We start from the raw sequence: 26,618 nt of genomic DNA on the forward strand, positions 1-26,618 counted from the left end.
GTACATTGGAGAATTGTAATGTAACAACATAGGCCTAGGCCAGTGGTTCTTAACCTGGGTTCGATCGAACCCCAGGGGTTCGGTGAGTCAGTCTCAGGGGTTCGGCGGAGGTCAAGACACACATCCGATTCATATGATTCGTGATGACATGCTCCGCTTGGCCATCATTGGCTGCAGGTGATCACGCTACATCGCTTGGCCTATCTGTGCTGCAGGGAATTTGGTGCGCTCAGTAGTCGACTTGTGACTGTCGTGATGGTACGTCTTGTGATTTCTTTCTTAATATTTTAATCCCTTCATACTTACTATGTCGAGCAAAAAAAGAAAGTGGTCGGACGAATATGTACAATATGGATTCACATGTATAACGGAACGTTATAAAACCAGCTGTGTTGAAGATGGCGAATATCATGCTGGGAAAAGAGGCTGAAGTTATTACAAATTCATCCATCAGCGACAAAATAGAGGACATGAGCAAAGACATCTTGGCTCAAGTAGTTGCAGATCTGATTTCAAGCCCGGAAAAATTCAGCCTTCAACTCGACGAGACCACAGACGTTTCCAATCTAAGCCAGCTTGCTGTATTCGTGCGCTGTGTGAAAGACGACGTGATAAAGGAAGATTTTTTTTATTTTGTAAGCCTCTTACAACAACAACTAAGGCAGCCGCTGTGAAGAAACTTGTGGATGACTTCTTCAAAGACAACAATATTTTGTGGGATATGGTTTCTGCAGTTTGTTCGGACGGAGCTCCAGTCATGCTGGGATGAAAGTCTGGTTTTGGTGCGCTAGTGAAAGCCGATGCACTGTTACACATTGTATTCTGCACAGGCATGCGTTGGCAACAAAAACCTTGCCTCAAACTGGCAGAAGTATTAAAAATTGTGGAATGCGTGAACTATGTGCGAACTAGTGCTCTGCGGCATCGCATCTTCAGTGAGCTGTGTAAAGAAATGGACTCTGAATTCGAGGTACTTCTGTACCATTCTAATGTTCGGTGGTTATCCCGGGGACAGGTGCTGAATCGTGTTTTTGCCGTGCGTGTGGAATTAGCCCTGCATTGTCATGCAGATTGCTTCAACAGTTCTGAGTTCATTCTCATTTTAGTGTACATGGCCAATATCTTCGCAGCTCTCAATAAGCTCAATCCAAATATGCAGGGCGGTGGAGTCAACATCATCGAAGCGGAGGAAAACCTAAAGGCTTTTCAAAAAAAGCTACCGTTATGGAAACGACGAACAGAGAACAATAACTTCGCAAACTTTCCCCTGCTGGATGACTGTGTAAGTAAGATCGAAGATGTATCTGGAATCAGAGACATTTCTGTACCTACGGAACTGAAGCAAGCAATTGCCACGCACTTAGATGAGCTTGCAAAGTCTCTCGACGGATACTTCCCTACAAGAGAGTCATATCCAGCATGGGTGAGACAGCCGTTCACGTTTAGTGTTGAGACAACAGATGTCAATGATGAATACCTTGATGAAATCATTGAAATTCAGCAGAGCCAGGTTCAACAGCAACTCTTCAGAACAACAACGCTTTCAACGTTTTGGTGTCAACAAATGGTAACGTACCCTGTTATTGCTAAGAAAGCTCTGGAGATTTTCATACCGTTTGTTACAACATATCTTTGCGAGCAATCCTTTTCGAGGATGCTGGACATAAAAACGAAGAAAAGAAACAGACTTTGTTGCGAAAATGACATGAGTGGAACTTGCCAAGGTGAAGCCGCGCATTTCTGAACTGGTCTCTGAAAGGCAACAGCAGAAGTCACACCGATTTGCAGTAAATAGTCATTATTATGTTTTTGTGTGAAAATCATGTTTTGATGATTTTGTTCTTTGAACACAGTGATGTTGATGCATGGTTCATTTTGTGCACCAGCCAAATATATACCTATGTTTTGAATTTGAAAAAATAATGTAATTTCTCCAATTAAGAAGGGTTCGGTGAATGCGCATATGAAACTGGTGGGGTTCAGTACCTCCAACAAGGTTAAGAACCACTGGCCTAGGCCTTAACATTATGTGGTTGCACTTTTTTGGGGGGGGTGAAAGATTTTATTTATGATTACGATTTTTTAAATCCAAAACATCCCATGTACAAACAACAACAAGCAGACGCACACAAACATCCACAACATCATCCCCGCCCAGACCCACCTGCTCACACCCCCATCTTCAGCACTCGTATTACTCTCCGCCACATGACTTCAAAACGCACCATTTTTTATCTCTCCGTCACCAACGCACATTTAGATAATAAAGCATTTGACCTTTCCATTGTGTTAACGATTTATTTCCAGTCAAGCATATGTTTTCTCAAGATGATTGATGAGAAAAGTATCGTCCAACACATCGGGTATCACACTGCACCCTCAAGCTTGATGCCCTCAATCTCACACAACTTATCAATGAACCTACCAGATAACCCCAAATCCGTAAACACGGGCACCCTCATAGATATCATCCTAACTAACTCACCCTCCAAAAACACCTCTGCTGTTTTCAACCAAGATCTCAGCGATCACTGCCTCATTGCCTGCATCCGTAATGGGTCTGCGAGCAAACGACCACCCCTCATCACTGTTAAATGCTGCCTAAAAGACTTCTGCGAGCAGGCCTTTCTAATCAACCTGGCCGGGGTATCCTGGAACGACATGGACCTCATCCCGTCAGTAGAGGATGCCTGGTTATTCTTTAAAAGTACCTTCCTCACCATCTTAAATAGGTATGCCCCATTCAAAAAATGTAGAACCAGGAATAGATATAGCCCTTGGTTCACTCCAGACCTGTCTGCCCTTGATCAGCACAAAAACATCCTGTGGAGTTCTGCATTAGCATCGACTAGCCCCCATGATATGCAACTTTTCAGGGAAGTTAGGAACCAACATACACAGGCAGTTAGGAAAGCTAAGGCTAGCTTTTTCAAACAGAAATTTGCATCCTGCAGTACAAACTCAAAACATTCTGGGACACTGTAAAGTCCATGGAGAATAAGAGCACCTCCTCCCAGCTATCCACTGCTCTGAGGCTAGGAAACACTGTTGCAACCGACAAATCCACTATAATTGAGAATTTCAATAAGCATTTCTCTACAGCTGGCCATGCTTTCCACCTGGCTACGCCTACCCCGGTCAAATGCCCGGCACCCTCCAAAGCAACCCGCCCAAGCCCCCACCATTTATCCTTCACCCATATCCAGATAGCTGATGTTCTGAAAGAGCTGCGAAATCTGGACCCCTACAAATCAGCTGGGCTAGACAATTTGGACCCTCTCTTTCTAAAATGATCTGCCGAAATAGTTGCAACCCCTATTACTAGCCTGTTCAACCTCTCTTTCGTATCGTCTGAGATTCCCAAAGATTGGAAAGCTGCCACGGTCATCCCCCTCTTCAAAGGGGGAGACACTCTAGACCCAAACTGCTACAGACCTATATCTATCCTACCCTGAATCTCTAAGGTCTTCGAGAGCCAAGTTAACAAACAGATTAATGACCATTTTTAATCACATCGTACCGTCTCCGCTATGCAATCTGGTTTCCGAGCTGGTCATGGGTGCACCTCAGCCACGCTCAAGGTCCTTAACGATATCATAACCGCCATCGATAAGAGACATTATTTTGCAGCTGTATTCATCGACCTGGCCAAGGCTTTCGACTCTGTCAATCACCACATTCTTATTGGCAGACTCAACAGCCTTGGTTTCTCAAATGATTGCCTTGCCTGATTCACCAACTACTTCTCTGATCAGAGGGCCTATTGTCCTGACCTCTGGCAGTCTCTATGGGGGTGCCACAGGGTTCAATTCTCGGGCCGACTCTCTTCTCTGTATACATCAATGATGTCGCTCTTGCTGCTGGTGATTCTCTGATCCACCTCTACGCAGACAACACCATTCCGTATACTCCTGGCCCTTCTTTGGACACTGTGTTAACTAACCTCCAGATGAGCTTCAATGCTAAAAACTAAATGCAACTCTCCTTCCGTGGCCTCCAACTGCTCTTAAACGCAAATAAAACTAAATGCAAGCTATTCAACCGATCATTGGCAGCACCTGCCCGCCCATCCAGCATCACTACTCTGGACGGCTCTGACTTAGAATACGTGGATAACTACAAATACCTAGGTGTCTGGCTAGACTGTAAACTCTCCTTCCAGTCGCACATTAAGCATCTGCAAAATGAAATCTAGAATCGGTTTCCTATTTCGCAACAAAGCATCCTTCACTCATGCTGCCAAACATACCCTCGTAAAACTGACTATCCTACCGGTCCTTGACTTGGACGATGTCATCTATAAAATAGCCTCCAACACTCTACTCAGCAAACTGGATGTAGTCTATCACAGTGCCATCCGTTTTGCCACCAAAGCCCCATACACTACTCACCACTGCGACCTATACGCTCTTGTTGGCTGGCCCTCGCTTCATACTCGTTGCCAAACCCACTGGTCGCCTTTCCTTCCAGTTCTCTGCTGCCACTGACTGGAACGAACTGCAAAAATCACTGACACTGGAGATTCCAATCTCCCTCACTAGCTTTAAGAACCAGCTGTCAGAGCAGCTAACAGATCACTGCACCTGTTCATAGCCCATCTGTATACAACCCATCTATCTACCTCATCCCAAAACTGTATTTATTTATTTTGCACCACAGTATCTCTACTTGCACATCAATCTTTTGCACATCTACCATTCCAGTGTTTAATTGCCATATTGTAATTACTTCGCCACCATGGCCTATTTATTGCCTTAACTCCCTTATTTTACCTAATTTGCACTCACTGTATATAGACTTTGTTTCCTTTTTTTCAACTGTATTATTGACTGTATGTTTTGCTCATTCCATGTTTAACTTTGTGTTGTTGTATGTGTCGAACTGCTATGCTTTATCTTTGCCAGGTCGCAGTTGCAAATGAGAACTTGTTCTCAACTAGCTTACCTGGTTAAATAAAGGTGAAATAAACAATAAATAAATAAATATGCAGACAGACGGATTAAAAGTACATTTACATTGTAATATTCTGACAGCCAATTTTCTAACTCCTCCAGTAACTTTTGGGCTTTATAGCATTCCCAGAAGGCATGGATTATTGAGTCATTGTTCGTTTTACACTTAAGACATAACCTGTTGTGCTGTAGAATGTAGCATGCGCATCTTCAATATGTAACCATTGTTCCTCTTTAATCCATTTAACTATATATCACAAGTAAAATCCCTGAGTGGCGAGTTGACACAATTCCAGGTCTGGAAGGTTAAAACTAGATGTCGACCAATTATGATTTTCAACGCCGATACCAATTATTGGAGGACCAAAAACAAATCGGCTGATTTAAAACAACGTATTAATAATGATGACAACTACAACAATACTGAATGAACACTTATAATACATCAATAAAAATTAATTGAGCCTCAAATAAATAATGAAACATGTTCAATTTGGTTTAAATAATGAAAAAACAAAGTGTTGGAGAAGAAAGTAAAAGTGCAATATGTGCCATGTAAAAAAGCTAACGTTTAAGTTCCTTGCTCAGAACATGAGAAAATATGAAAGCTGGTGGTTCCTTTTAACATGAGACTTAAATATTCCAAGGTAAGAGGCTTTAGGTTGTAGTTAATATAGTATTTAAAGGACTATTTATCTCTATACTATTTGTATTTCATATACCTTTGACTATTGGATGTTCTTATAGGCACTTAAGGCACTTTAGTATTGCAGTGTGACGTTTGAAACGCTATTAGCGCGCACCCCGCTAACTAGCTAGCCATTTCACATCGGTTACACCAGCCTAATCTCAGGAGTTGATAGGCTTGAAGTCATAAACAGCTCAATGCTTGATGCACAGTGAAGAGCTGCTGGCAAAACGCAAGAAAGTACTGTTTGAATGTATGCTTACGAGCCTGCTGCTGCCTACCATCGCTCAGTCAGTCTGCTCTATCAAATCATAGACTTAATTATAACATAATAACACACAGAAATACGAGCCTTTGGTCATTAATATGGTAGAATCCGGAAACTATCATTTTGAAAACAAAACGTTTATTATTTCAGTGAAATACGGAACCGTTCCGTATTTTATCTAACGGGTGGCATCCCTAAGTCTAAATATTCCTGTTACATTGTACAACCTTCAATGTTATGTCATAATTATGTAATATTCTGGCAAATTGGTTTGCAACGAGCCAGGCGGCCCAAACTGTTGCATATACCCTGACTCTACGTGCAGTGAACGCAAGAGAAGTGACAATTTCACCTGGTTAATACGGTCTACTAACCTGGTTTTCTTTTAGATAAATATGCCAGTTTAAAAATATATACTTCGGTGTATTGATTTTAATAAAGACATTGGAGTTTATGGTTAGGTACAGGTTGGAGCAGCGACAGTCCTTTTTCACAAATACGCACCGCATCGATTATATGCAACGCAGGAAACGCTAGATAAACTAGTAATATCAACCATGTGTAGTTAACTAGTGATTATGATTGATTGATTATTTTCTATAAGGTAAGTTTAATGCTAGCTAGCAACATACCTTGGCTTCTTACTGCATTCGCGTAACAGGCAGGCTCCTCGTGGAGTGCAATGAGAGGCAGGCAGGTGGTTAGAGCGTTGGACTAGTTAACTGTAAGGTTGCAAGATTGAATCCCAGAGCTGACAAGGTAAAAATCTGTCATTCTGCCCCTGAATAAGGCAGTTAACCCACCGTTCCTAGGTCGTCATTGAAAATAAGAATGTGTTCTTAACTGACTTGCCTAGTTAAATAAAGGTGTAAAAAAATATTTTTATTTACTTATTTATTTATTTTTTTTTTAATCGGCCAAATCGGTGTCCAAAAATACCGATTTCCGATTGTTATGAAAACTTGAAATCAGCCATTCCGATTAATCGGTTGACCTCTAGTTAAAACCACCCTCCAACTTAGGAAGATGTCAAACTTTCCCTTTTATTCTATGCGTTCTATTTTCCCATATAAAGTCTGTTATGACTGAATATACTTGTTTAAAGAATCTATTCTAATCTATTACTTTTATTATTTCCATAATTATCCCCCCCCATGCAAATCTTCTATCCTGAGATTTTAGAGTATTCTGATAATATCTTTAGCAAAGGGGGGCATTGTCAGGTACAGTGTATTCAGAAAGTATTCAGAACCCTTTCTCTTTTTCCACATTTGGATACATTACAGCCTTATTCTACAATGGATTAAATACGTAAAAATCCTCAATCTACACATAATACACCATAATGACAAAGCGAAAAAATGAAATAAAAAAAATGCCTTATTTACATAAGAATTCAGACCCTTGCTATTAGACTATTAGTTTCCACTGATCATCCTTGAGATGTTTCTACAACTTGGGAGTCCACCTGTGGTAAATTCAATTGATTGGACATGATTTGGAAAGGCACACACCGGTCTATATAAAGTCCCACAGTTGACAGTGCATGTCAGAGCAAAAACTAAGCCATGAGGTCAAAGGAATTGTCCGTAGAGCTCCGAGACAGGATTGTTTCGAGGCACAGATCTGGGGAAGGCTACCAAAACATTTCTGCAGCATTGAAGGTCCCCAAGAATACAGTGGTCTCCATCATTCTTAAATGGAAAAAGTTTGGAACCATCAAGAATCTTCCTAGAGCTGGCTGCCCGGCCAAACTGAGCAATAGGGAGAGAAGGGCCTTGGTCAGGGAAGTGACCAAAAACCCAATGGTCATTCTGACAGAGCTCCATGGTTCCTCTGTGGAGATGGGATAACCTTCCAGAAGGACAACCGGCACTTCACCAATGAGGCCTTTATGGTAGATTGGCCAGAATGAAGCCACTCCTCAGTAAAAGGCAGATGGCAACCCACTTAATGTTTACCAAAAGGAACCTAAGGGACTTTGACCATGAGCAACAAGATTCTCTGGTCTGATGAAACCAAGATTGAACTATTTGACATGAATGCCAAGCGTCTAGTCTGGAGGAAACCTGGCATCGGCAGGGAATGGGAGACTAGTTAGGATCGAGGGAAAGATGAACGGAGCAAAGTGCAGAGAGATCCTTGATGAAAACCTGCTCCAGAGCGCTCAGGACCTCAGACTGGGGTGAAGGTTCACCTTCCACCAGGACAACAACCCTTAGCACACAGCCAAGACAATGCAGGAGTGGCTTCGGGACAAGTCTTTGAATGTCCTTGAGTGACCCAGCCAAAGCCCGAACTTGAACCCGATCGAGCATCTCTGGAGAGACCCGAAAATAGCTGTGCAGTGACGCTCCTCATCCAACCTGAAAAAGCTTAAGAGGATCTGCAGAGAATGGGAGAATCTTCCAAAATACAGGTCTGGCAAGCTTGTAGCGTCATACCCAAGAAGACTTGAGGCTGTAATCTCTGTTAAAAGTGCTTCAACAAAAGTACTTAATGTACTATTTGAGCATTGTTAAACTTATGGGTATGTAATCAGCAGGGGACTGTCACATATTTTCTTGGTTTTAATATAACTGTTTGATACATGGAACTAGAAAGCACTGAACTGAGTGACATGTGTTGTCCTTTGTGTAAATAGGGGTGGTACTTTGTCCCATAATGATAAAAATAATTATATGGGAAATCCATGCATTCCTGGTGCTTTTCTCCGTCCGAATGTTTTAACAGTGTATCATATTTATATTTGGGTGATATCTTTTTTTAGTGATCATTTTTTGTCTGCTGATAATTCAGGGATGCAAACTGGTGAGGGCCCAAAAATGTGACACTTTTTTGGGGGGGTTGAAACATACAAAAAATCCCTGCTTGGGGGAAATGCAGGTTAACTAATTAAACAACAAAGAATATGATCTACATGATCAGTCTCTGTGTGTAAAATAAGAAGTGGTAAATGTGAACCTAACTCACAGCTAAAAAATGTAAAGAAAGCAATCCAATGTTATTTGTTGCCTAAAGTTTACTGCAAATGACACTCATGTCTTGAGAAAAAAACAATACACTAATATTGCAGTTAGCCAAGACAGCCTTTATAATAGAACGCTCATGACCACACGCACATATAAATATTGCACTTGAGAAACAAACATATTAAAAGTAGAAATAGAATGAAACAAACAGGCATTCTATTCTTGCTCTATTATAGTGGCCACTATAGCAGACATCGGTCAAGTGCACAAAGCTACATGTGCGCAAAAATAATGTTCACAGAGTGAAAAAACTATAATCCCCCTCACACACGTGTTAGTGTCAAATTCAACAGAACAAAAAAATTCAACAGTGTCAAATTCAACAGAACAAAAACTATAATCCCCCCCCCTCACACACGTGTTAGTGTCAAATTCAACAGAACAAAAACTATAACTCACACATAATCAACAGAACAAAAACTATAATCCCCTCACACACGTGTTAGTGTCAAATTCAACAGAACAAAAACTATAATCCCCCTCACACACGTGTTAGTGTCAAATTCAACAGAACAAAAAAAACTATAATCCCCCTCACACACGTGTTAGTGTCAAATTCAACAGAACAAAAACTATAATCCCCTCACACACGTGTTAGTGTCAAATTCAACAGAACAAAAACTATAATCCCCTCACACACGTGTTAGTGTCAAATTCAACAGAACAAAAACTATAATTCAACAGTCAAATTCAACAGAAAAACTATAATCCCCCTCACACACGTCACACACGTGTTAGTGTCAAATTCAACAGAACAAAAACTATAATCCCCCTCAACAGAATTCAAAAACAAAAACTATAATCCCCTCACACACGTGTTAGTCAACAGAACAAAAACTATAATCCCCTCACCCCTCAACAGAACAAAAACTATAACACACGTGTTAGTGTCAAATTCAACAGAACAAAACTATAATCCCCTCACACACGTGTTAGTGTCAAATTCAACAGAACTATAAAAACTATAATCAACAGAACAAAAACCCCTCACACACGTGTTAGTGTCAAATTCAACAGAACAAAAACTATAATCCCCCTCACACACGTGTTAGTGTCAAATTCAACAGAACAAAAACTATAATCCCCCTCACACACGTGTTAGTGTCAAATTCAACAGAACAAAAACTATAATCCCCCTCACACACGTGTTAGTGTCAAATTCAACAGAACAAAAACTATAATCCCCCTCACACACGTGTTAGTGTCAAATTCAACAGAACAAAAACTATAATCACACCCCTCACACACGTGTTAGTGTCAAATTCAACAGAACAAAAACTATAAAACTATAAGAACAAAAACCCCCTCACACACGTGTTAGTGTCAAATTCAACAGAACAAAAACTATAATCCCCCTCACACACGTGTTAGTGTCAAATTCAACAGAACAGAACAAAAACTATAATCCCCCTCACACACGTGTTAGTGTCAAATTCAACAGAACAAAAACTATAATCCCCCTCACACACGTGTTAGTGTCAAATTCAACAGAACAAAAACTATAATCCCCCTCACACACGTGTTAGTGTCAAATTCAACAGAACAAAAACTATAATCAACAGAACAAAAACCCCCTCACACACGTGTTAGTGTCAAATTCAACAGAACAAAAACTATAATCCCCCTCACACACGTGTTAGTGTCAAATTCAACAGAACAAAAACTATAATCCCCCTCACACACGTGTTAGTGTCAAATTCAACAGAACAAAAAAAAACTATAATCAACAGAACAAAAACCCCCTCACACACGTGTTAGTGTCAAATTCAACAGAACTATAAAAACTATAATCAGAACCCCTCACACACGTGTTAGTGTCAAATTCAACAGAACAAAAACTATAATCCCCCTCACACACGTGTTAGTGTCAAATTCAACAGAACAAAAACTATATCTGTGGACTACACTGCACATTATTACATTGTACACTTTCTGCCTGTGGACATCTGTTCTACAATGTGCCTGCAGAGCATGATACCCTTTGCTGGTATAATTGATCTCTTTCAGGCAGAGAGGACACCTGGCATAACCCCTTTTTATCCACTGTATTGAAAAAGTGAGAAAGAGGGAAAGTGTTGTGTTCCTTTCACCTCTATAGTGGCATCCAGCTTAAGCCAGGCCCAGCTCCAGCTACACTTGATACCTGAATCCACTTGTTGAACAAGCAACGCCTCATTTTCACCTCATTTTCTCATTATGAAAATTAACCACATTCTGTAGAGGGAAAACATTAGTTAACAGATAGTGGTTAGTTCTTTTTTTCCAACTAGGCAAGTCAGTGAAGAAAAAATCTTATTTTCAATGACGGCCTAGGACCAGTGGGCTGACTGCCTTGTTCAGGGGAAAACGACAGATTCTTACCTTGTCAGCTCAGGGATTCGATCTAGCAACCTTTCAGTTACCCAATGCTCTAACCACTAGGCTACCTGCCGCCACAGATAACGTAAAAATTTCACACAGATTGCCAGGGTTCAGTAAGCAACTAACGCGTTATAACTTGAGGAACGGAAAGGAATCGTATACCAGTTAATACTATAGCGAATGGTTAGGTTACTAATGTTTGCTCATCTGATGTGATCTGTAAATTATTTGTAGAGATGACATTTTTTTCTCAGTGTCTTTGAAGGTTCCTTGAATTTGCCTTTTTTATTGCTATGTCTGTCAAACTTATCAACTGTATTATTTAGGTCTCATGCTAAGATAATAGTTCCTGTCTGGATTTGACCAAATATATATTAAATTCCATCTAAAAACACCAGATTTGCCTATTAAATCAATGTGTAATCTTTTACCATGTTGTCACGCCTTGGTCATAGTATTTTGTGTTTTCGTTATATTTTTGGTCAGTCCAGGGTGTGACATGGGTTTAAATGTTGTGTTTCGTATTGGGGTTTTGTAGGCATTGGGATTGCGGCTGAGTGGGGTGTAGCATAGGTGTGGCTGCCTGAGGCGGTTCTCAATCAGTCAGGTGATTCTCGTTGTCTCTGATTGGGAACCATATTTAGGTAGCCGGGGTTTCACTGTGTATTTCGTGGGTGATTGTTCCTGTCTCTGTGTAGTGTTCACCAGATAGGCTGTATTAGGTTCCACGTTCCGTTTGTTGTTTTTGTATATATATATATACAGTTATTTCATGTATCGTTGTATTTTTCATTAAAGAACATGAGTAACTACCACGCCGCATTTTGGTCCGACTCTCCTTCAACAAACGAACGCCGTTACAGAATCACCCACCGCACAAGGACCGAGTGGCGTGGTAACAAGCAGCGACAGCAGGAGCAGTGAAGGGAGGACGTTATGGACAGCAGAAGTATGGAGTATACTACGTGGGAGGAAATAGACAGGTGGGCGGTCGACCCAGAGAGAGTGCCGGAGCCCGTCTGGGATTCGCTGGAGCAGTGCGAAGAGGGCTATAGGAGAATGAAGTTGGAGAGACAATCACGACGGCGCAGAAGAAAGCCCGTGAGTCAGCCCCAAAAATGTATTGGGGGGTGGCTCAGAGGGAGAGTGGCAGAGTCAGGAGATAGACCTGAGCCAACTCTCCTTGTTAATCGTGAGGAGCCAAGGAGGAGACCAGAACCAGAGCCGGTGTTAGAGGTGAGCGAAGCAGAGACTGTGAAGGAGTTAATGGGGAAAGTGGAGTGGGGAGTAATGAGGGAGTTGCTAGCTTGCTGCTTTAAGTACAAGATTCGTCCGACAGAGCGTGTCGGGGATTTGATGGCACCTGGGTTAGCGCTCCATACTCGTCCTGAGGTGCGTGTTAGTCGGCTGGCGAAAAATGTGCCAGCCTCACGCACTAGGTCTCCTGTGTACCTACCTAGCCTTGCACGTCCTGTGCCAGTCCTGCTCTCAGGCTCTCCAGTACAACTTCACGTTCCAGTCCATCCTGTGCCACCTTCACATACCAGTCCTCCGGTGGCAGCTCCCCGCACCAGGCTTCCTGTGCGTGTCCTCGATCCAGTACCACCAGTTCCAGCACCACGCACCAGGCCTTCAGTGCGCCTCGCCTGTTCAGCACAGCCAGCGCTTTTCCCCTCTCCTGCTGCCAGTCTGCATGGAGCAGCCAGAGCTGCCAGTCTGCATGGAGCAGCCAGAGCTGTCAGTCTGCATGGAGCAGCCTGAGCTGCCAGTCTGCATGGAGCAGCCAGAGCTGTCAGTCTGCATGGAGCAGCCAGAGCTGCCAGTCTACATGGAGCAGCCAGAGCTGCCAGTCTACATGGAGCAGCCAGAGCTGTCAGTCTACATGGAGCAGCCAGAGCTGTCAGTCTGCATAGAGCAACCTGAGCTGTCAATCTGCATGGAGCAGCCAGATCTGCCAGTCTGCATGGAGCAGCCAGAGCTGCCAATCTGCATGGAGCAGCCAGAGCTGTCAATCTGCATGGAGCAGCCAGAGCTGCCAATCTGCATGGAGCAGCCAGAGCTGCCAGTCTACATGGAGCAGCCAGAGCTGTCAGTCTGCATGGAGCAGCCAGAGCTGCCAGTCTACATGGAGCAGCCAGAGCTGTCAGTCTACATGGAGCAGCCAGAGCTGCCAGTCTGCATGGAGCAGCCAGGGCTGCCAATCTGCATGGAGCAGCCAGAGCTGCCAATCTGCATGGAGCAGCCAGAGCTGTCAATCTGCATGGAGCAGCCAGAGCTGCCAGTCTACATGGAGCAGCCAGAGCTGTCAGTCTACATGGAGTAGCCAGAGCAGCTAGATCCGCCAGTCAGCCATGATCTTCCAGATCTGCCAGTCAACCAGACTCTTCCAGATCCGCCAGTCAACCAGACTCTTCCAGATCCGCCAGCCAGCCAGGATCTGCTGGAGCCAACTACCTGCCTGAGCTTCATCTCAGTACTGGGCTTCCTCTCAGTACTGGGCTTCCTTTCAGTACTGGGCTTCCTCTCAGTACTGGGATGCCCCTCAGTCCCGGGATGCCCCTCAGTCACGAGCTGCCCCTCAGTCACGAGCTGCCCCTCAGTCACGAGCTGCCCCTCAGTCACGAGCTGCCCCTCAGTTCAGTGGGGTTCTGGGTGAGGACTATTAGGCCATGGTCAGCGGCGAGGGTGGATTATCCCAGGACGCGAAGGGGAGGAACTATGACATTAATGGAGTGGGGTCCACGTCCCGAGCCGCCACCATGGACAGACGCCCACCCGGACCCTCCCTATGGTTGTGAGGTGCGTCCGGGAGTCCGCACCTTAGGGGGGGGGGGGGGGTTCTGTCACGCCTTGGTCATAGTATTTTGTGTTTTCGTTATATATTTGGTCAGGCCAGGGTGTGACATGGGTTTAAATGTTGTGTTTCGTATTGGGGTTTTGTAGGCATTGGGATTGCGGCTGAGTGGGGTGTAGCATAGGTGTGGCTGCCTGAGGCGGTTCTCAATCAGTCAGGTGATTCTCGTTGTCTCTGATTGGGAACCATATTTAGGTAGCCGGGGTTGCACTGTGTATTTCGTGGGTGATTGTTCCTGTCTCTGTGTAGTGTTCACCAGATAGGCTGTATTAGGTTCCACGTTCCGTTTGTTGTTTTTGTATATATATATACAGTTTTTTAATGTATCGTTGTATTTTGCATTAAAGAACATGAGTAACTACCACGCCGCATTTTGGTCCGACTCTCCTTCAACAAACGAACGCAGTTACACATGTAAGGTACAATTCAACATTAGAAAATGTCCTTTTTGGTCTGTGTGCTAGGATAACAGAAAAGGTTGTATTTATCAAGCATGCCTACACCACTGCTGTTACTACAGAAGGTGGCAGTAGGGCTGGGCGATATGGCCTAAAACTCATATCTCCATTTTTTTTAAACGTATAAGTGATTCAAGATTTATATATATATATATATATATTTTAAGTTCTCTCTAAATAAGCTTTGTTGTACAATTAAAAGGTCAAATACACTGCTTTTTAGACAGTCACCAAAATTCTAATTAATTGAGCGCTTGTGAAAATATATATATGCCTTCCACAACCACTAATAATGTAATTATTTTATAAAAAATAGTTGTACCTTTTTTTTTCAATAATCTTTTTGCTTTCAGGTCTGTCTATGAAAATGTTTTTTTTTTATAACAAATGTAACCAAAACCATGCATAATGCACATTCAGTAATAATGGTGCGGACATTATATAAAATGAACACCAGTCTCATAAACAATCTGTCAAACACAAGCCCGTGTGCTAATGAGTAGCCAGCTAATATTTATATTTCATGTTCAGCCAACTTGGATGTAGGTCAAATTTCAGAAGCTCTGAATTCCGCTAACAAGGCAAAACATTATGAACACACCCTTCTGTCCGTCTCCAACTGTTTGAACAGCATGCTAGCCTGTCCACTTTGTTCACATGTTGAAATAAGTGGCCTACCTTATTTCTCAGAATGAGAAATAGTTGACAATTCCTTATAATTGTTTTATGCTTATTGCACATTTATAAAAGATAGACTAAACAGCGAGTATAACAATCTTTATTTGACTAAAATGCTGCTAGTGATACGTGGTACCGTAACCCGTGGGCACGCAACGAACTAAGCATACATTTTCCAGAATAATTGTTCATTGGTACATCCGTTTTATTCGTGTCTGCTCTGCTTGAAATGTAAGGAGTTGAAACATAAACAGGGTATGGTTCGAGAGGTTCACGTTTCCTCTATTACAGTAAAATAATGTCTCAATGTGTTTCGGTGTCCATATGAACGATTCCGTTGGATCAAACCTCAAATAGCAAGTTGAAACCGTTTGTCAGAGAAGAAGTGATCTCCCATCTTAGTTGTTGTGAGTGGTAGGGGGAGGGGCTTTGGAGAAAGAGGCGAAGCGAGAAGTTTCATCTCGTCATTATATACAGATCTCTGGTGTAAATGGGAAGGTGCACAGCACAGAAGGAGCGAACGAGACCAAAAAGACAACATGAAAACAAGCAGACAAACGCTCATAAAAACAAAACAAAAAAAAATCCTTCTGCGATACAGGCATTTGGAATATCAGGCAAAAACATTCATTTTAATTAATTAGATATATCGCTCAGCCCTAGGTGGCAGCATAGACCTCTCCAACCCTGGCTCCTCTTTAAATATGACATTTATCCTTTTTTGAAATGTAACACTTGCAGGAAAACCACATCTGCTGACAGTCTCTAAGTGTTCAAGAACTATATGCTTTTTCCCCATCATGAAGCCTGTGCACATTCCATGTAATCAATCAAATGTATTTAGAAAGCTCTTCTTACATCAGCTGATTTACAAAGTGCTGTACAAAAACCCAGCCTAAAATCTCAAACAGCAAGCAATGCAGGTGTAGAAGCACGGTGAGCAGGGAAAACTCCCTAGAAAGGCCAGAACCTAGGAAGAAACCAGGCTATGAGGGGTGGCCAGTCCTCTTCTGGCTGTGCCGGGTGGAGATTATAACAGAACATGGCCAAGATGTTCAAATGTTCACAGATGACCAGCAGGATCAAATAATAATAATCACAGTGGTTGTAGAGGGTGCAACAGGTCAGCACCTCAGGAGTAAATGTAATAAGTTGGATTTTGTTAACCACTCAAAATACACTCAAAGTTAACCAGATAAAACATTTTAGCAGTTGTATAAGGGCAGTGGGCCAGTCATTGAGTCATTGTATGAATACATGGTTATTGTATACATTACATCTATAGAGCATGTGAGCATGCAACCTGAACAGACATTTAACAGAAAACATACAAAAAACTAAGTAAAGTACTTTTGTACTTTGAGGTGCTATGCCTTTTTAGGGCTTTTAAGCTCCAACTCCTCTTCTAGTGTACCAAGAGTCTAAGGATTATGTCATTGTACATAGATGAGTGGAGGCCTGACACACACCTAAGAAGTGTCTAATGCCTTCCCATTCACCCTGTCCCAATCCCCCAGAAAGAGCCCCCCTCCACTCTCACGAATAACCACCATTGAATCTTAGCTGTAATGACAAATTCAACATCCTCTCCTAATCGATCCAGAACTCTTACTCATTTTACAGCAGGTTTGCAAGTCACAAAAGTAAATTAAATGATATTGTAATATAGTTAAATACTTCTCTCTCTCCCAAGCCAAACCCATACCTCTTTACCTCCCTGCTTTCTACCCCCTTTACCCAAGCAAAGCTTGTCCCAACCTCCCATCCTTGTCCACCCAAGCCAAGCTTGTCCCAACCTCCCATCCTTGTCCACCCAAGCCAAGCTTGTCCCAACCTCCCATCCTTGTCCACCCAAGCCAAGCTTGTCCCAACCTCCCATCCTTGTCCACCCAAGCTAAGCTTGTCCCAACCTCCCATCCTTGTCCACCCAAGCCAAGCTTGTCCCAACCTCCCATCCTTGCCCATCCAAGCAAAGCTTGTCCCAACCTCCCATCCCTGCCCACCCAAGCAAAGCTTGTCCCAACCTACCATCCTGTCCCACACTCCCTCCCTACCTCTCTGACACACTTACACCCATCAACTTACTCATCCATTCCCACCCAACATATACCCTATGTATCAACACACCCATTCTCTCCCACCTTCCTACACATATTCACCATCCATCACCAGTTTTAACCAGTAGGTAGCCTAGCGATTAAGAGCGTTGGGCCAGAAACCGAAAGGTCACTGGTTCGAATCTCTGATCCCTTGACCGAGGCACTGAACCCTAATTGCTCCTGTAAGTCACTCTGGATAAGAGTGCCTGCTAAATGACCAAAACATATATATACAGTGCCAGTTAAACGTTCATTCAAGGCTTTTATTTTATTTTTTACTTTGTAGAATAATAGTGAAGACATCAAAACTATGAAATAACACATAGGGAATCATGTAGTAAGGGAGATGGAGCTAGCATGTTGGAGTGAACGGCTGTGTGAGAGAGGCTCCTGCAACTGTTTTGCGAAACAATCTAACTTAACCTACTTTACAGCACTTTTTACAACATAAGTCTCTTTCTAATACAATATTGTAGTGTAACTTTGTATGTGAACATGCCGAGTAATAGGCGACTAAAGGACAATAAATCCTCATCGGAGCCCTTCTCCCCACCAAACAACAAGACAGACATGGCGGAATGCACAGTTAACAACGTGACACTTACAGAACTTACCCGGGCTCTGGGATAACTACGTGTTGCTATAGCTGAGGATTAAGGCTACTATTTCTGAACTGGACACCAAAATCGAGAGCACCATTTCAACGGTTGCTTCGCAGGGCCAGAGTATTGCAGACCTTGAGAAGACTTCTGAATTCAGCGCTGATCGGATCGACAAGTTAGAGGAGCTATGCACGTCCTTGCAGGACAGTGTGCGGAGGCTTTCTGTGAAAGTGGTTGACCTAGAGGGCCGATCCAGACGTCATAACATTCACGTTGTTGGTCTGTCAGAGGGGGTGGAGGCTGGCTCTCGTCCCACCGACTTCTTTGCTTGTTGTCCCCGTGCCTGGACCGGGCCAACGTCCTCACCCAGTAATCACCTGTTGTCACAGTTTCAAGACCAAGGATCTTATCCTGCGTGAGGCTCGAATGAGGGGTAACCTGTTACATAAAGGACATCCCTTCCGTGTCTATGATGATTACGCGCCCGATGTGGCGAAGCATCAGGCCGGCTGCAGAGATGTCACGACCAAACTCTACAAACTCCATCTTGGCCCAGCCTTGCTCTTCCCTGCCAGACTCAGAATTACCCCTCCTTCTTGTGAGATGATCTCTCCTTGGTTTTGGACGCAGAGAATTTTAACCGGGAATATGCACTAATCCCCTGTACGGGTTAGATTGCCTTGTCATTGTGTGTTAGGGTGTGGTGTGCTCATGGACTCAAATACATACTATGTCATAGCGGATAAAACCTTATGAAACTGTCTCAGCAAGGGCTGCCAACTGAAGTTTTATTGACACTCCCGGACATGTAAGATGCTGAGCCGGCCAATGGAGGGTGGTTAGAGCTTTCATTCAGGCTGGAAGACTGACCTGTCCTTGAAGTTTAGACGATGCCTGTTTGAGTGGCTTGTTAGGTTTGATCATTGACACTTTAGGATGGATATACTTATATCACCCATTTTTGTTTTGTTTCATTATTTCTCAATTCTTAGATTATTCCTACATTATTCTTATTATCATACCATTTATTGGTGGTGATGGTTGGGTTGGGGCAGATGGGGTGGCATTAGACACCTGGATATCATGTTGGCTCCTGTCATTACGGCGGGCCGCTCTGCTTCTGTCATTACGGTGGGCCGCTCTGCCGTTCTGCTTCTGTCATTACGGCGGGCCGCTCTGCTTCTGTCATTACGGCGGGCCGCTCTGCTTCTGTCATTACGGCGGGCCGCTCTGCTTCTGTCATTACGGCGGGCCGCTCTGCTTCTGTCATTACGGTGGGCCGCTCTGCCGTTCTGCTTCTGTCATTACGGCGGGCCGCTCTGCTTCTGTCATTACGGCGGGCCGCTCTGCTTCTGTCATTACGGCGGGCCGTTCTGCTTCTGTCATTACGGCGGGCCGCTCTGCTCTTCTGCTTCTGTCATTACGGCGGGCCGCTCTGCTTCTGTCATTACGGCGGGCCGCTCTGCTCTTCTGCTTCGGTCATTACGGCGGGCCGCTCTGCTTCTGTCATTACGGCGGGCCGTTCTGCTTCTGTCATTACGGCGGGCCGCTCTGCTCTTCTGCTTCTGTCATTACGGCGGGCCGCTCTGCTTCTGTCATTACGGCGGGCCGCTCTGCTTCTGTCATTACGGCGGGCTGCTCTGCTTCTGTCATTACGGCGGACCGCTCTGCTTCTGTCATTACGGCGGGCCGCTGTGCCATTCTGCTTCTGTCATTGCAGCGGGCCGATCTGCTTCTGTCATTACAGCGGACCGTTCTGCTTCTGTCATTACGGCGGACCGTTCTGCTTCTGTCATTACGGCGGACCGTTCTGCTTCTGTCATTGCGGCGGACCGCTCTGCTTCTGTCATTGCGGCGGGCCGCTCTGCTTCTGTCATTGCGGCGGGCCGCTCTGCTTCTGTCATTGCGGCGGGCCGCTCTGCTTCTGTCATTGCGGCGGGCCGCTCTGCTTCTGTCATTACGGCGGGCCGCTCTGCTTCTGTCATTACGGCGGGCCGCTCTGCTTCTGTCATTACGGCGGGCCGCTCTGCTTCTGTCATTACGGCGGGCCGCTCTGCTTCTGTCATTACGGCGGGCCGCTCTGCTTCTGTCATTACGGCGGGCCGCTCTGCTTCTGTCATTACGGTGGGCCGCTCTGCCGTTCTGCTTCTGTCATTACGGCGGGCCGCTCTGCTTCTGTCATTACGGCGGGCCGCTCTGCTTCTGTCATTACGGCGGACCGCTCTGCTTCTGTCATTACGGCGGACCGCTCTGCTTCTGTCATTACGGCGGACCGCTCTGCTTCTGTCATTACGGCGGGCCGCTCTGCTTCTGTCATTACGGCGGACCGTTCTGCTTCTGTCATTACAGTGGACCGTTCTGCTTCTGTCATTACAGCGGACGGCTCTGCTTCTGTCATTACAGCGATGATTCACAAAGTTACATTTTCTACTGGGGAATTACTCTCTTCCCCCAAGTACATCAATGACAGATTTCGTCAGTTTTACGAGACTCTATATGCATCTAAAGCAGATCCTAACCCCTTAATTATGAAAACGTTTTGGAGGGCTGTTATCTCCCTGCCCTGAACCAGGAAGATTCCAAATTCCTGAATAAGGAAATATCTCTAGGAGAAATTCAAGAAACAATTACATCTTTAAAGAGTGGCAAGACCCCAGGTCCAGATGGATTCCCTGGTGAATTCTATAAAACATTCAGCAACATGCTCTCCCCCTACCTGCACAAAATGTTGGTTCAGGCCAATGAGGATGGAGCTCTCCCACCTACTTTGGATGAGGCGTTTATTACAGTTATTAATAAAAAGGGTAATGATCCGGAAGAGGTAGGGTCATACAGACCAATATCTCTCCTTAATACAGAACAAAAGATTTTAGCAAAAACTCTTGCTAATAGGGTTAGCACTTTAGTGGGCAAATTGGTCCATTCGGACCAGACCGGCTTTATCCCTAACAGAAACTCATTCTTCAATCTCAGGCGCCTATGACCACAGTTGAGTGGTCCAATATATTCAAGGTCCTACAGAAATGTAATATTGGAGATGGGTTCACAAAGTGGATCCAGTTTGTATATAGGAACCCCTGTGCGAGAATACTCACTAACCAATCGCCACGATTTAACCTTTGTAGAGTGATAAGCCAAGGTTGTGCGCTGTCGCCTCTGCTTTTGCTCTAATCATTGAACCTCTCGTCACAGGCAATCAGATCTCATGCAGAAATACACGGCTTTAATACTAAAGATACTCTAAATAAGATTTCACTATACACAGATGACATACTCCTCTATGTAACAGAACCCCAATCTAGTATTCCAGCTATTCTTGATTTGATTAATTTGTTTGGTACCTTCTCGGGAATAAATTGGAACAAGAGTGAATTAATGCCCATAAGGTTGCAAAACACCTCTTGGTTAGAACTGATTCCATTTACCTATCTAGGAATTGTAGTTACCAAACAATACCCCTCACTATTTAAAGAGAATTTCCCCCCTCTGATGCAAAAACTCAAGGCAAACATATGAACTCTCCCAACTTCATTGCTCGGAAGAATTAATGCCATTAAAATGGTCTTCGTCCCACAACTGCTTTACCTATTCCAGAAAATCCCAGTATTCATACCTAAATCCTTTCATAAACATCTGGACTCAATTATCAATCCATTCATCTGGGATTATAAAACACATAGGATAGGTTAAAAAAAAACACCTGTAAATCCAAGATGGAAGGAGGATTCTCTCTCCAAAATGTTATATTTTACTATTGGGCCGCTAACCTCCGTGCTGTTACGTTTCTGCTGGATGACGCACTTCTGTCATCCGGTTGGCTTAGAATGGAGCGTGAGGATTGCCACCCCTTCTCTATTGAAGCTGTGATTTTGTCACCTGTCACGTTGGAGATGTCACTTTATAGTAACAATCCTATTATACATAGCACAGTCTGAATCTGGAAGCAAATTAAAGTCTACTTTGACCTTAGTCCAAAATCATTCCTACTCCCTGTTGCCAGGAATCCATCCTTTTCCCCCTCTAACCTTGATAACACCTTTGAGCGATGGGGAGAACTAGGGAGCAATACCATAGGGGGATCTACATATAGAAGGGACCTTTGCCTCTGAGTTGCTGAGGGAAATGTATAACCTTCCCAGAAGTAACTTTTTCAGATACCTACAGATTAGAGACTAATCCCAACCAATACACACAAAAAAAGTATTTTGCAATACAGGGATTTGGAATATCAGGTAAAAACATTCATTTTAATTAATTAGATATATCGCTCAGCCCTAGGTGGCAGCATAGACCTCTCCAACCCTGGCTCCTCTTTAAATATGACATTTATCCTTTTTTGAAATGTAACGCTTGCAGGAAAACCACATCTGTTGACAATCTCTAAGTGTTCAATCACTAAGTGTTCAAGTTCAAGTGTTTAATCATGAATTTAAATGCATTCCAGGTGACTACCTCATGAAGCTGGTTGAGAGAATGCCAAGCGTGTGCAAAGGTGTCACTTTGAAGAATCTGAAATATTTTTTGATTTATTTAACATTTTTTTGGTTACTACATGATTCCATGTGTGTTATTTCATAGTTTTGATGTCTTCACTATTATTCTACAATGTAGAAAATAGTAAAAATAAAGAAAAACACTTGAATGAGTAGGTGTGTCCAATCTTTGACTGGTACTGTATACGTAAGTCACCTTTCCATTCATATACACACACGTACTCCCACACACACATCCATGAAACAGTTATTGCACTTATTGTTTCAGCATGACTATGTAATAACAGTCAACTTCTCCTTCACAACATATTACCTAGTTCTGCTCATCTGTGTGGCTATTGCTTAATAAAACACTGAAACGCTAGGGCTTGCAATACATCAGTATTTCTACAGACAGCTGTTGAAGTCACTGTCTCAATACAAGGCAGAAGCTTTTCAACACCTGTCAAACAATGTCTACAAAGTGATCTGGCACTCACCGATAGACCACTTCTCATTCAGCCGCCTCTCAGCAAGGTTGTGCACCAGTTGGATCTCGTAGTCTTGGTCGCGGCGCCCCCTTGAGGCCTGGAGAACCTTGACGCCCGTGGACAACTTGATGTAGTCTTCGTAGTAGTATCCCCACGCAGCCAGAGAGAGCTGCAACTGGCTGTCAAACTGGGCTAGATCATCCAGATTCATACAACCCAAGGTCTTCAGTCTTCATTTGGACCACGGTGCAATATGGTCAAACAGAGAGAAAAAAAACTGTCAATTGTATTCATTTCACCTCTAGCATGGCCACAGTCTCACACAGGACAACACGCAGAGCGACTGAACAAGAAGAACCTGGCTTTAAACAGGGCAGTGGTCTGTTAGCGAGTGCCTTAAATAGGCTTCTGTGTACTCTAAGTTACATTTATATTAAGCATTAAAAAGGGGCAATCTGCAGTTCAAACAACAACAAATCGGTCAAACTGCCCCTGATTTGGTAAATAGCTGCGGGAATGCTGGAGAAATGTAACCACTCTCAAATTCATAGACAAAGCTATGGATGCAAGGAAATGAAATGAGATCAAAATGACAGTTAACCATATTGAGGCAATACAGTGTTTGTTTACAATTACTTTATTTAGAAACAAAGGAGTAGAGCAAGTTTATATTTTGGGTTCTGATGGGGTAAGAACATTTTACTACGCTCATGAGGGATTTATAAGTTATATTCTTCAAGAATCTATGCAAATTAATCATGAATTTAAATGTCGAGAAATTGATGTAGCAATCGCAGATTGCCTCTTCAAGAGTTATATAAACATTAGGAAGCCAGATAGTCATAGTGTGGTATGGAGTGAGTCATGATGAAAGTGGATTAATATTCCTATGACACATGTATTAAATGGTAGTGTAATCTACTCAAGGAGCAAAAGCTTTCCAGGGTTGATAGCTGCTGTAGCCACAATAAACACAGTGTAATAACCACTATAACCCAGCTGCTCATGTTCACAATACATTACTCTAGGTAAAGAGCCAGTGCTCAGACAGACCTGAGCTCATACTGTACTGAACATATGAATGTGATACAACTGAAAATAGAAAACATTTGTCTTTATTTATTAATTAATACATGAAACAAGTAAAGGTTATACTATTATACAGAAAGGCATATAGGCTCAGTCTGACTGCAGTTCAACTCAGTCCACAGAGAGCTACCCCCACATTTGTAGGATTGCAGAACATCGACTACTATATCGTATGTGTAACAGCCCCTTAAGAGCACTCATTACTGCAGTGACCCTCTGAAACACTGCAGCCTCCTGAGCTCAATGTCACCAAGCGCAGCCAGCCATGAATGGGGAGGCTGCTCCCAAGTGGACAAATAAGCAGACACAAAGCAGTATCTGTTCTATGGTTGTTATTCTCAGCCATGTAGCCTCTCTCAGTGAAAGAGAGAAAGAGAGAGACCTCTCAGTGTTTCGCAAAATGAACGAATTCTGTAAGATGTAAGTGCAGAATTGTGTAGTAATGTTGAATCTGCCCATGACAGGTGAGAGGTAGGTAGTACTGTGCTAATAACATGGTGGTCTTATGCTTACGTATGATAGTAGTGCTCAAGGCTCTGAGAGCAGAGCCACTCCTGGAAGGCAAAGTCTCGCAGCAGCTGGATGTGAGCCTCTGCGATGTCCCTCCAGCGCCGCTTCTCTCTCACCACGTCCTCCAGACGAGTCAGAACACTCAGGCTCAGCTCCTCCAGAGTCTCCACATCTACACATACAGACAGACAAAGACGCAGACAAATCAGCCAGAGCAGACATGCCAGTATGAGGATCTATTCTAGTCTATAGCCTTATCACAAAGACATACACCTCAACATTACCAGAATGAGGGGAACACAAGAATATACTCTTACCTGCAAACAAGAAGGCCCTAAATCACTGAAACAACAACCCCAGGCACTACAAAGAGTTACACTAATGGCTGAAAATAAGCTGTCGAGAAGGAATTTCACCCATTGGCCTAACCTTCATTAAAACGCCCTTTGAACTGTGATAGGCTTTTGTGCAAACTCCAATGGATGAGATAATTTAAAGATAATAAATTCCTCTTGTTGTAAAAGAACTGGGATGTGGTGCATTAACTACAGAGCAAATCAATTAAGATTTACTGTGTTTGGTTACAATGAAATTAGCCTCCTTCCCATCAGCAATAGTTCAGATATGCCAAACTGCCACTGAAGAGGTTCCATGTCTTTCACAAACACTGGATCATCGCAAAGAGTGGCATATATTTTCTCAACTGACCTTCAAGTAAGTGTTTGTATTCGGAGAGACTGTGGCCTTGAATCCATTCTTCAATCTGACTTTCTTTGCCTTTCTTCCAGCACACTTCCCAGAAGAAAATCCACGAGACTGAGCAGAAGAGGAAGGTCAGCAAAAAGCGGCGGTCCATCAGACCATCTTCAGCCTGGACTCAGACTCCTCTGCTCCTCACAAAGGCTGGGCCAGGTCCAAAATATTGCACGATAAAGTCTTAAATGGTCTTAAATTCTCCAGCTTCTTCACTTGGAAAGACCTTGAGCAACAACAAAACATGACAGGTATAAGTACAGCAGTTCAAAAAGAATTAACCTAAACAATGACTGAGACAATGAAAAACGTGTGACCATGCTCATTTAGCTACACAGACACTGTCACTAATCAGTACCAGCATAGCCAAGAAGACATGTATGAATATTAATGTGTCACACTGGAGGAGTGTTGGGTGATGGGATACGACATGTAATCCAGATGACTTAAATATGCATGAACTGGCAAGGGTCCTAAAAGGTCTCATTACTTGAATCTCATAATCTGAACTAAAGACCACCAAAGACCATAGTGATAAAAACATAGAATACATGCATTGTGGCAATACCCATAGACAGACTATCTACAAAAACAACATCCCCACAAGATACCCATTTGTTATCAGCGCCGATTTGGAAGCCTTCATCAAGGTTGAAATGATACGGCATTGATATACATATGACCCCTATGAATGACAACTAGGTGTATCAATAAGGAGGTTTTTTGACAGCATATCACAGAGTGTTGTTTGCTAAAGATCTGACGAGAAATGACACATCTGGAATGGTGAAAGGTTTAGTAATACTGCATAGCTTCAGTAATCAATATGCCTTGATACTGGCTCTTGGGGTTAACTTGTCCTGCTAACGTTACCTGGCTGGTTGACAAAGTAAGGAGATCAATTAACGGAACAAGCAGTTAGTTATGTCGTTATCTCGCTACTTCATGCATGTGTAGAATGGAGAACCGTAGCTAAATAACGACCATCATTAGAAACGTGATTAACATGTATTAGGCTATGCAAAACTAACAAAACTGGCAGGGATGAATATATAGCCAGCTACAACATGATTTTAGTTCACGTTAGTTAGATACACAAAAAAATATGTCGCATCATCAATTCCTTCAAAACAAGTGCATGACAAGTGCATGATAGCTAGCTAACCTTAGTTGCTGATAGCTAGACTGTGCTAACTAGCGACGTTAACCGTCAATGTCAACGCAAAATAGAAATGTGGTATTCCAAAGCCAAATTCAGTGTTTCAAAACAAATGTGATAATCCACCCCTCACGCATAGCTGCGCCAACTAT

General features: G+C 43.3%; 1 protein-coding gene across 3 annotated transcripts in view; it reads right to left on the minus strand.

The window, feature by feature from the left end:
• LOC124046447 (apoptosis-resistant E3 ubiquitin protein ligase 1-like) overlaps positions 1–26,618 on the minus strand; it is a 40,316-nt gene that overhangs the window by 13,387 nt on the left and 311 nt on the right. For 2 of the 3 annotated variants that reach the window (XM_046366817.1, XM_046366818.1), the window contains exons 2-4: positions 25,263–25,533; positions 24,558–24,726; positions 22,965–23,185 (exon numbers count right to left, since the gene is read on the minus strand). In XM_046366817.1, coding sequence (XP_046222773.1) covers positions 22,965–23,185; positions 24,558–24,726; positions 25,263–25,410 — 538 coding nt within the window. In that variant the 5' untranslated portion in view covers positions 25,411–25,533. Of the gene's footprint in view, positions 1–22,964; positions 23,186–24,557; positions 24,727–25,262; positions 25,534–26,472; positions 26,615–26,618 lie in introns of those variants that run through there. The other variant, XM_046366819.1, reaches the window with a different exon arrangement.

This window comes from Oncorhynchus gorbuscha, linkage group LG10 (assembly GCF_021184085.1).
Source record: "Oncorhynchus gorbuscha isolate QuinsamMale2020 ecotype Even-year linkage group LG10, OgorEven_v1.0, whole genome shotgun sequence".
Lineage (NCBI taxonomy): Eukaryota > Metazoa > Chordata > Actinopteri > Salmoniformes > Salmonidae > Oncorhynchus > Oncorhynchus gorbuscha.